Source organism: Perca flavescens, chromosome 19 (assembly GCF_004354835.1).
Source record: "Perca flavescens isolate YP-PL-M2 chromosome 19, PFLA_1.0, whole genome shotgun sequence".
Lineage (NCBI taxonomy): Eukaryota > Metazoa > Chordata > Actinopteri > Perciformes > Percidae > Perca > Perca flavescens.
In genome coordinates, this window is record NC_041349.1 from 6,483,927 (window position 1) to 6,495,891 (window position 11,965).

An 11,965-nucleotide genomic window follows, 5' to 3' on the forward strand; every position below is an offset into this window, starting at 1 on the left:
TTTTATTTGAATCCACAATGAAGGGAAAGTGTTGTTGAGATTTGGTGCTAAATTTAACAATGTTTTTGGAAAAAAGTGAATCATTATTTTAGGAAAAAGTAATATTTTTGTAGCTAAATTTAACAATCTTAACCACTAGAGAATTGATAAAATAAAAAAATTGGTTACAAATCCTTCCAAAATCCCACGTTAAGACACCGAGACGTTGAGGAACCCCACGCTGTCATTTGGTTTTAAAACCTTTTGTCATTTTATTTTTTTTTTTTAGGGATTTAAGAGCAACGTGCGTGGCAGCCAATCAGAGAGCAGGACTTTCTGTTTTCATGTTATTAACCCTCTTATTGTCCTGTTCTACATCAGGAAATTTGACATTTTCAAAAGACCTAACGTGGATGGCTCCCTACAACACTCTCCACAAGTTTAATTCAATAGCATTTTAATTTATATATATATATATGTGTGTGGGTATATATATATATATATATATATATATAAAAAAGAACGTTGAAAAAAGTGACAAAAATGTCGGGAAAAGCTTAAAAAAAGATGGGGAATAAAACACAAAAATCGTGAAAGAAAAGGTGCAGAAAAAAAAGTGACAAAAACCTTGGTGGAAAAACACAAAAGTGTCCAAAAAGATGTCTAAAATGTTGAAAAATAAGTTAATATTTGGACCCAGAACAACAAAAAGTTGCACAATGGTCGACAGGAAGTCTACACGAGGGTTAAAAAGTAGTTCAGAGTCATGTTCAGAGTTTTTGGGGTTACCTCCTCCGGAGATCAGCCTCAAAATCCTCCAGATTTTCCCCGTGGAGTCGTTGTACAGCTGCACAGAGACGAGCAAAAACAGTCAGTCATGACGTGTCTACATAACGTGCGACAACAACAGGACAACAAGTGTAACAACAGGACAGGCTTCTATTTATAGTTTTTACACAGAAATGGATCATTTTTTTATTAAACTACTGATATCAAGGGCGTAACTTTGGGTTAAACATTGAGTGAGTTGAGATCTCCAAACATTGAAAAATCGGTCGTTAAAAAAAACCCCAGAAAGAAGTGGAGAAAACATCAAAAAAGAAATTCCCCGAAAACACCTTGAAAAGAAAACAAACGTTGAAAAATTTGCGAAATAAACCATCGAAAAAAAGTGACAAAAACACTGAAAAATCTGTCGAAAAAAAAAGAGACAAAAGCATTTGTCTGAAAAAACTGGCGGAAAAAAAAAACTTGAAAAACACTGAAAAATTGTCCCCAAAAATCGGCGAAAAAACAAACAAAAGACATCGAAAGAAGCCTCAAAAGAGACACACACGGACACAAAAAACCTCGGAAAAAGCGTCAAAACATAGTCCGAAAAAAAAAAAACAGAGAAAAAAAATGTCCCCAAAAACAAATGCGCAAAAAGGCGACAAAAACATCGGATAAAAAATAAAAACGAAAAAAAAAAAAACATTGAAAGAAGAGTCAAAAACCTCAAAAAAAAAAGCGTGCAGCGTAGCCAATGTGTCACCATGCAGCGAGTGTAAGTGTGTAGCGTTGAGTGTGCGTACCTTTGGAGCGCAGACCATGTGTTTCCCGGGCACGGGCAGCGTGGTGATGTACATGGTGACGCAGCGATACATGTAGAGCGTCCCGATCAGGAAGAAACAGCGGCGAGCTATTATAGCCCTGCAGAGATAAAAGGTCCATGTTCACAACAATAACACGGCGATGTCACCTAGGCAACAATATCATCGGTTCACTGTTTTACAGCTTTAAAATGTCTTATTTTGAAATCTCTGGGAAAAAAAACCAGTGGTTACTAACAGACACACACACACAGACACACACACATACAGACACACAGAGAGACAAACAGAGACACAAACAGACACACACACATACAGACACAGACACACACATACAGACACAGACACACAGACACACTTTATTTTATTTTGAAGTGCCTAGGATAAAAACCAGTGGTCATAAACAGACACACACACACAGAAACCGACACACACACACACACACACACAGAGATACAAACAGACACACTTTATTTTATTTAGAAATGTCTGGTATAAAAACATCAACTTTTGTTTGAACACAATGTATTTTATTTTGAAACACAATGGCAGGAAGACGGATTTCTAAACCGCACTTCCTGTTTTCATAAAACACAGCTCGTAGCGCAGGAATGGTAGGACAAAAAAAACTTTATTTTATATTCAGTTATTTCAAGAAAAAAAAGTCATAAAATTTCCGTAAAAAAAGTCAACATTTCCTTAAAAAAAAAAAAAAAAAAGTCTAAAAATTTCAGGAAGAAAGTCATAAAATTTCCATTACAAAAAAAGTCATAAAATTTCCGTAAAAAAAGTCAAAAGATTTCAGGAAGAAAGTCATAGAATTTGACATACTTTTTTAACATTTTCATCGTGTAGCTATGTGTGTTTTATGCATGTATGTCTTGAATACAACGAAGATATATGACAGAAACAGAGAGTTATTTCAAGAAATAAAGTTGTGAAAAAAGTCATAAAATTTGAGGAAAAAAGTCCACCAATTTTCAACGTGTATCTGTGTGTTTTTTGTATGTATGTCTTGAATACAACTGCCATCTATGTGTGTTTTATGCATGTATGTCTTGAATACTACGTGTATCTATGTGTGTTTCAAAAGTTGTGAAAAAAGTCGTAATATTTCCAGAAAAGTCATAAAATTTCAGGAAAAAAAAAAGTCATAAAATTTCCATGAAAAAAAGTCATAACATTTCAGGAAAAAAAGTCATAAAATTCCCATAAAAAAAGTAATACAATTTCAGGAAAAAAGTGTATCTATGTGTGTTTTATGCATTTATGTATTGTATACTACGTGTATCTGTGTGTGTTTTATGAGGAAAAAAAGTCGTAATATTTCAGGAAAAAAGTCATAATATTTGACATACTTTTTTTACATTTTCATCGTGTAGCTATGTGTGTTTTATGCATGTATGTCTTGAATACAGAGAGTTATTTCAAGAAATAAAGTAGTGAAAAAGTCATAATATTTCCAGAAAAAAAGTCATAAAATTTGAGGAAAAAAAGTCATAATATTTTCAGGGAAAAAAAGTCATAAAATTTGAGGAAAAAAAGTCATAATATTTCAGGAAAAAAGTCATAAAATTTTCAACATGGATCTGTGTGTTTTTTGTATGTACTGTATATCTTGAATACAACTGCCATCTATGTGTGTTTTATGCATGTATGTCTTGAATACTACGTGTATCTATGTGTGTTTCAAAAGTTGTGAAAAATTAATAATCGTCGTAATAAAAAAAAGTCGTAATATTTCCAGAAAAGTCATAAAATTTCAGGAAAAAAAAGTCATAAAATTTCCATAAACAAAGTAATACAATTTCAGGAAAAAAAGTCCACCACGTCTGTGTATATATGTGTGTTTTATGCATTTATGTATTGTATACAACGTGTATCTATGTGTGTTTTATGCATATATGTATTGTATACAACGTGTATCTGTGTGTGTTTTATGCATGTACAGTATGTATTGTATACAACGTGTATCTGTGTGTTTTATGCATGTATGTATTGTATACAACGTGTATCTGTGTGTTTTATGCATGTATGTATTGTATACAACGTGTATCTGTGTGTTTTATGCATGTATGTATTGTATACAACGTGTATCTGTGTGTTTTATGCATGTATGTATTGTATACAACGTGTATCTATGTGTTTTATGCATGTATGTATTGTATACAACGTGTATCTATGTGTTTTATGCATGTATGTATTGTATACAACGTGTATCTATGTGTTTTATGCATGTATGTATTGTATACAACGTGTATCTATGTGTTTTATGCATGTATGTATTGTATACAACGTGTATCTATGTGTGTTTTATGCATGTACAGTATGTATTGTATACAACGTGTATCTATGTGTGTTTTATGCATGTATGTCTTGAATACTACGTGTATCTATGTGTGTTTCAAAAGTTGTAACATTTCCATAAAAAAAAGTCATAAAATTTCCATAAAAAAAGTAATAAAATTTCAGGAAAAAAGTCCACCACGTCTGTGTATCTGTGTGTGTTTTATGCATGTACAGTATGTATTGTATACTACGTGTATCTATGTGTGTTTTATGCATGTATGTATTGTATACGTGTATCTGTGTGTTTTATGCATGTATGTATTGTATACAACGTGTATCTGTGTGTTTTATGCATGTATGTATTGTATACAACGTGTATCTATGTGTTTTATGCATGTATGTATTGTATACAACGTGTATCTATGTGTTTTATGCATGTATGTATTGTATACGTGTATCTGTGTGTTTTATGCATGTATGTATTGTAAACAACATGTATCTGTGTGTGTTTTATGCATGTACAGTATGTATTGTATACTACGTGTATCTATGTGTGTTTTATGCATGTATGTATTGTATACGTGTATCTGTGTGTTTTATGCATGTATGTATTGTATACAACGTGTATCTGTGTGTTTTATGCATGTATGTATTGTATACAACGTGTATCTGTGTGTTTTATGCATGTATGTATTGTATACAACGTGTATCTGTGTGTTTTATGCATGTATGTATTGTATACAACGTGTATCTGTGTGTTTTATGCATGTATGTATTGTATACTACGTGTATCTATGTGTGTTTTATGCATGTATGTATTGTATACGTGTATCTGTGTGTTTTATGCATGTATGTATTGTATACAACGTGTATCTATGTGTTTTATGCATGTATGTATTGTATACGTGTATCTGTGTGTTTTATGCATGTATGTATTGTATACAACGTGTATCTATGTGTTTTATGCATGTATGTATTGTATACAACGTGTATCTATGTGTGTTTTATGCATGTATGTATTGTATACAACGTGTATCTATGTGTGTTTTATGCATGTATGTATTGTATACTACGTGTATCTATGTGTGTTTTATGCATGTATGTCTTGAATACTACGTGTATCTATGTGTGTTTCAAAAGTTGTAACATTTCCATAAAAAAAAGTCATAAAATTTCCATAAAAAAAGTAATAGAATTTCAGGAAAAAAGTCCACCACGTCTGTGTATCTGTGTGTGTTTTATGCATGTACAGTATGTATTGTATACTACGTGTATCTATCTGTGTTTTATGCATGTATGTATTGTATACGTGTATCTGTGTGTTTTATGCATGTATGTATTGTATACAACGTGTATCTGTGTGTTTTATGCATGTATGTATTGTATACAACGTGTATCTGTGTGTGTTTTATGCATGTACAGTATGTATTGTATACTACGTGTATCTATGTGTGTTTTATGCATGTATGTATTGTATACGTGTATCTGTGTGTTTTATGCATGTATGTATTGTATACAACGTGTATCTGTGTGTTTTATGCATGTATGTATTGTATACAACGTGTATCTATGTGTTTTATGCATGTATGTATTGTATACAACGTGTATCTATGTTTTTTATGCATGTATGTATTGTATACAACGTGTATCTATGTGTTTTATGCATGTATGTATTGTATACAACGTGTATCTATGTGTTTTATGCATGTATGTATTGTATACAACGTGTATCTATGTGTGTTTTATGCATGTACAGTATGTATTGTATACAACGTGTATCTATGTGTGTTTTATGCATGTATGTCTTGAATACTACGTGTATCTATGTGTGTTTTATGCATGTATGTATTGTATACTACGTGTATCTATGTGTGTTTCAAAAGTTGTAACATTTCCATAAAAAAAAGTCATAAAATTTCCATAAAAAAAGTAATAAAATTTCAGGAAAAAAGTCCACCACGTCTGTGTATCTGTGTGTGTTTTATGCATGTATAGTATGTATTGTAAACAACGTGTATCTATGTGTGTTTTATGCATGTATAGTATGTATTGTAAACAACGTGTATCTATGTGTGTTTTATGCATGTATAGTATGTATTGTAAACAACGTGTATCTATGTGTGTTTTATGCATGTATGTATTGTGTACTACGGGCGCGGGACGTACTTGTGTTTGAGGAAGATCCACTGGACGATCCAGAGTCCGACGAGGATCAGCCCGTTGACCTCGGTGACGGTGAAGGCCCAGGGCACGCGGTCCAGGTAGTCGAAGAACTTGTCGGGCAGCGGCGGGCTCACCGACTTGTCCGGCACCCGCTCGTGGACGACGGTGATGATGACGGTGGTGAAGACGAGGATGAAGAGCGCGTAGAGGAAGGCCACGCCCGTCTTCCACCACTCGCTGGGCAGGCTGTCGGCGCCGCGCTCCTCCTCCGGCGGCATCTTCACGTACTCGCAGTGGCGCCGCAGCCCGCTGCTCAGGCAGTCGATCAGCTGGGTCTGCAGGCCGCTCAAGCGTCTGCTGCCGCTCGCCGCCTCCGGCTTTTTGCCGCCGCGGGCCTCCGACTGCGGCGGCGAGGAAGCACGGTGGGTCGGGTTGCCGTTCGCTTGAGCTGTAACTAGGGCTGGGCGATAGGGAGAAAATCAAATATCACGATATTGTTGACCAAATACCTCGATATCAATACCGCAACAATATTGTAGTGTTCACTATTGGTGCTTTCACAAAAAAAGTCATGAACTTTCAGGAAAAAAAGTCATAAAATTTCCATAAAAAAGTCATAAAATTTCCATAAAAAAAGTCATAAAATTTCCATAAAAAAAGTCATAACATTTCCATAAAAAAAGTCATAAAATTTCCATAAAAAAAGTCATAACATTTCCATAAAAAAAGTCATAACATTTCCATAAAAAAAGTCATAAAATTTCCATAAAAAAAGTCATAAAATTTCCATAAAAAAAGTCATAAAATTTCCATAAAAAAAGTCATAAAATTTCAGGAAGAAAGTCATAAAATGTTCGTAAAAAAAGTCAAAAATTGTTCATTAAAAAGTCATAAAAGTTCCATATATAAAGTCATACAATTTCAGGAAAAAAGTCCACCACGTCTGTGTATCTATGTGTGTTTTATGCATGTATGTATTGTATACTACGTGTATCTATGTGTGTTTTATGGGAAAAAAGTCATAAGATTTGAGGGAAAAAAAAAAAGTCATATTTCAGGAAAATAGTCATAATATTTTCAGGGGAAAAAAAGTCATAAAATTTGAGGAAAAAAGTCGTAATATTTCAAGAAAAAAGTCGTAATATTTCAGGAAAAGAGTACACAAATTTGACATACTTTATTAACATTTTCAACATATAGTGTTGACTATTGGTGCTTTCACAAAATATTCACACTGAGAATTTAGATAAATAATCACAGTGAAGTCCTGCACGGATCAACGGACATTAGAGTCCGCCGGCTGCTCGCTCTCTTTGTTACGCACACCGAGCAGATTGATGCGCTGAATACAGAGCCAATCTTTGCAGATGTTACCGCTCGGTGTTTGGCTAGCTAATAAGCCGTTAGCCTGTTAGCTTGAGCTTTGAAGGCGCCGAGCGGCCGGCCAAAGTCCGACAGACACCGACACATTCCGCACATCCTCCGCTCAGTTTACCCGCTAACCCCCCGCTACCGGTCAGAGAGGAGTGTTTACTTTGTGTCTCGGTACTCCGGTCAGTTTTTAATTAGCCTACATTGGTAACTAGGGGTGGGGGGGGAAAAAAATCGATACAGCATAGTATCGCGATATTTTTCGTGGCAATACTGTATCGATACACAGACGCCAAGTATTGATCTTTTATGATATATGTCTTGGTCAGTCTGTCTGCTTGACAATCACATTTTGCACCAAGAAAACTGAAGTGCGATGAACAAACCGAGAAATGTATATTTTTAGATACAACAGATGTTGACAAAATTGGCCTTTCGGGACATCATTTGAAATTGGGAAAAATCTGAAGTTGGAAAAAAGGTTATATATTGCAATATATCGCAGACTATTGCAATATCTTTAAAATCGCAATAATATCGTATCGTGACATAAGTATCGGGATGATATCGTATCGTGAGGCCTCTGGTGATTCCCACCCCTATTGGTAACAGCTAATTTTGTCACGGTATGAACTTAATCCTAGGAAAGGCAAAACATACAAGACCTTTGTAACGAAATCCAAGACTTTATAAATGCAAGGCATTATTTATAATAACATAAATGAATAATATTTCTCCAAAGTTGACAGGTAGGCTACGTAAATTAATTCATTTCACAATTTCACCTTTCTACATCAAATCAGTTTACCTTTGCAAGCACCGTCCTCCCTCGGGGAAACCAACCAAACTAAACGGGAATGAGAGAGGAATGAATGACACTTGCATTTGATGCTTTCGTTTTACTATCAGTTGCCGATATCCCCACGGATGCATTAGCGATATCCCCGCGTGACATTAGAGGAAGGGACCCGACGGTGTGATTGGTCGAGCATGATTTCCTGCATGCTCGTGGCTGCTACGCTGTTTTAGCTTCCTAGTACCATCAAGTGTTAGACTGAGGCGGCTACTGCACGTCAACGAGTGAACTCAAAACAGTCACCTGATTTTCGCGTAGTTTAAAGTGACAAATCGTATCACCGTATTTCGATGTCAAAATGCGTATCTACTACGCAAAATGCGTACAGGTTGGCAGGTCTGTGTTCATAAAAGTCAAAGAAGTTTACTTTAGGTAAACAATTCAGTACACAGAAAATCCAACCTGCCAGTTTGGGATTGTGGTTCTTAGTGAGCTAATGTTGATATGCTAAAGTAGGCCAAAGTTCAGCCATAGCTACGTTGTTAGCTTCTAGCAAGAAGTTAGGCACTGTTAGGCACTGTTAGGCAGTGTTAGGCACTGTTAGGCACTGTTAGGTACTGTTAGGTACTGTTAGGCACTGCTAGGCACTGCTAGGTACTGCTAGGCACTGTTAGGTACTGTTAGGCACTGCTAGGCACTGCTAGGCACTGTTAGGTACTGTTAGGTACTGTTAGGTACTGTTAGGCACTGCTAGGCACTGTTAGGCACTGTTAGGCACTGTTAGGCACTGTTAGGCACTGCTAGGTACTGCTAGGCACTGTTAGGCACTGTTAGGCACTGTTAGGCACTGCTAGGCACTGTTAGGCACTGCTAGGTACTGTTAGGTACTGTTAGGTACTGTTAGGCACTGCTAGGCACTGTTAGGTACTGCTAGGCACTGTTAGGCACTGTTAGGTACTGCTAGGCACTGTTAGGCACTGTTAGGCACTGTTAGGCACTGTTAGGCACTGCTAGGTACTGTTAGGCACTGTTAGGCACTGTTAGGCACTGTTAGGCACTGTTAGGTACTGATAGGAACTGTTAGGCACTGCTAGGTACTGTTAGGCACTGTTAGGTACTGTTAGGCACTGTTAGGCACTGCTAGGTACTGTTAGGCACTGTTAGGCACTGTTAGGTACTGTTAGGTACTGTTAGGCACTGTTAGGTACTGTTAGGTACTGTTAGGCACTGTTAGGTACTGTTAGGCACTGTTAGGTACTGTTAGGTACTGATAGGAACTGATAGGAACTGTTAGGTACTGTTAGGCACTGTTAGGCACTGTTAGGTACTGTTAGGCACTGTTAGGCACTGTTAGGCACTGCTAGGAACTGTTAGGCACTGTTAGGTACTGTTAGGCACTGTTAGGTACTGCTAGGTACTGTTAGGTACTGTTAGGTACTGTTAGGTACTGTTAGGCACTGCTAGGTACTGCTAGGTACTGTTAGGCACTGTTAGGTACTGCTAGGAACTGCTAGGAACTGCTAGGTACTGCTAGGAACTGTTAGGTACTGTTAGGAACTGTTAGGTACTGTTAGGCACTGCTAGGAACTGTTAGGTACTGTTAGGAACTGTTAGGCACTGTTAGGCACTGCTAGGAACTGTTAGGTACTGTTAGGCACTGTTAGGCACTGTTAGGTACTGCTAGGTACTGCTAGGTACGGTTAGGTACTGTTAGGCACTGTTAGGTACTGCTAGGTACTGTTAGGTACTGTTAGGCACTGCTAGGCACTGCTAGGTACTGCTAGACACTGTTAGGCACTGTTAGGAACTGTTAGGTACTGCTAGGCACTGTTAGGTACTGCTAGGCACTGCTAGGCACTGCTAGGAACTGTTAGGCACTGCTAGGAACTGTTAGGTACTGCTAGGCACTGTTAGGTACTGCTAGGAACTGTTAGGTACTGCTAGGAACTGTTAGGCACTGCTAGGAACTGTTAGGTACTGCTAGGCACTGTTAGGTACTGCTAGGCACTGCTAGGCACTGCTAGGAACTGTTAGGCACTGCTAGGTACTGCTAGGTACTGTTAGCTTCACACACACACACTAACAAGGAGGCTATTGTGAGAATGAAACTTGACTGTAAGTTTCTGAGGGAGGCACACCTTGTAAAATAGACACACCCAACACACAACCCCCCCCTCCCCCCAACCTTTGAGTTAGTGCCACTGGCGCTCACACACACACACACACACACACACACACACACACACACACACACACACAGAGTTGTAAGAATGAAACTTGACTGAAAGACAGAGACGGAACTGATTTGTGTAAATTGCTGCAGATTGATTGAGTTAGATTTCGGGTCATGTCCCCATCTCTCTCTCTCTCTCTCTCTCTCTCTCTCTCTCTCTCTCTCTCTCTCTCTCTCTCTCTCTCTCTCTCTCTCTCTCTCTCTCTCTCTCTCTCTCTCTCTCTCTCTCTCTCTCTCTCTCTCTCCCATTAGACACTGCTAGGAACTGTTAGACACTGTTAGGTGAGGACACTATTGGTGCGTCTCAGCATAGCCATCTAGCGGTAGAGGATTTAAACACAACATAAATGTGAACCACTGTCTTACATGAATATTTTTGAACGTTTAAAAAATAAAAAATAAATAAATCGATATTGCTTTTTTTGAAAATCGATACAGTATTGCAAAATAGACTAATAGATTTGTTTTCTTACACCCCATACAGAGAAACACCATTCAGACTTTGAAATGTTGCACCTCTTTCATACATATTTCCTATTTTATATCTGGGTAGCGTCAGCTAGCACTGGGCGAAATGGAGAAAATCAAATATCACGATATTTTGGACCAAATACCTCGATATCGACACCGCAACGATATTGTAGCGTTGACTATCGGTGCTTTCACAACATATTTGCACAGTGAGATTTTAGATGAATAATCATCAGTAATGTTGATGTAATGACTAAGAGGTTAAAGGTTACATCAGTCTGGTAGGGTCAGACGATGACATCACTCTACTGTAATGCAGCCTTTAAAACCAGGAGAAGACCCTTATGGTCATATCACGATATCACGATATATACAAAATCTAAGACGATATCTAGTCTCATGTCACGATACCGATATAATATCCATATATTGCCCCGCTCTTGCGTCAGCCTTTCCCGGCATGCAAGCACTCACACGGCTATTTTCTTCAGAAGTTGTCCTCTCTCCAGTTTGATAATAATCGTTATGGGCCCTACCGTTCGCGGCCCTCGGAGGGCGAGGAGGTGTCGGGGGAGTCGTCGTGGTGACGTTAACTTCCACGTGGGGGCGCACGTCGTCGCCGTCCTGGATCAGTTCCGACGCCGCCATGCCTCCGACTTCCTTTGATCGTTCTCTGGCAAAACACTGACGAACGTCCCCCGTTCGCCGTCAAATCTCAGCCTGCGTGATGTGTAACGTGTGCGCTGGCCGATTAATAAAAATAAAATAAAAAAAACTTTAAAAAAAAAAAAAAAAAAAAAGCTTTCCGTCGTCTCTGGAGTTTCACAAACGTTCCTCGTGTCGTCCGCCGGGGTTCAGGCGTGATCGATAACCCAGCGTCGGCGATCAATGCCGGGATAAGTGGTGATGTCACACAACAGGCTGGGGGATTGGTCGATCCGGGCTGGAAAAAATAAACACACACACACACACACACACACACACACACACACACACACACACAAAAAAGACATTTTTACTTTTCAGACAAATAAAAAAATACAACTGAGACATTAAATTAATAATTTTCAT

General features: G+C 37.9%; 1 protein-coding gene across 2 annotated transcripts in view; it reads right to left on the reverse strand.

Moving 5' to 3' along the window:
• The window catches only part of LOC114574061 (phosphatidylcholine:ceramide cholinephosphotransferase 2), a 14,212-nt gene extending 2,663 nt beyond the window's left edge, over positions 1-11,549 (reverse strand). Inside the window, exons 1-5 of one of the 2 annotated variants that reach the window (XM_028606363.1) lie at positions 11,431-11,549; positions 8,203-8,241; positions 6,027-6,483; positions 1,554-1,671; positions 769-826 (exon numbers count right to left, since the gene is read on the reverse strand). In XM_028606363.1, coding sequence (XP_028462164.1) covers positions 769-826; positions 1,554-1,671; positions 6,027-6,483; positions 8,203-8,241; positions 11,431-11,542 — 784 coding nt within the window. In that variant the 5' untranslated portion in view covers positions 11,543-11,549. The remainder of the gene's footprint in view (positions 1-768; positions 827-1,553; positions 1,672-6,026; positions 6,484-8,202; positions 8,242-11,430) is intronic. The other variant, XM_028606364.1, reaches the window with a different exon arrangement.
• Between the last annotated feature and the right edge of the window lie 416 nt (positions 11,550-11,965).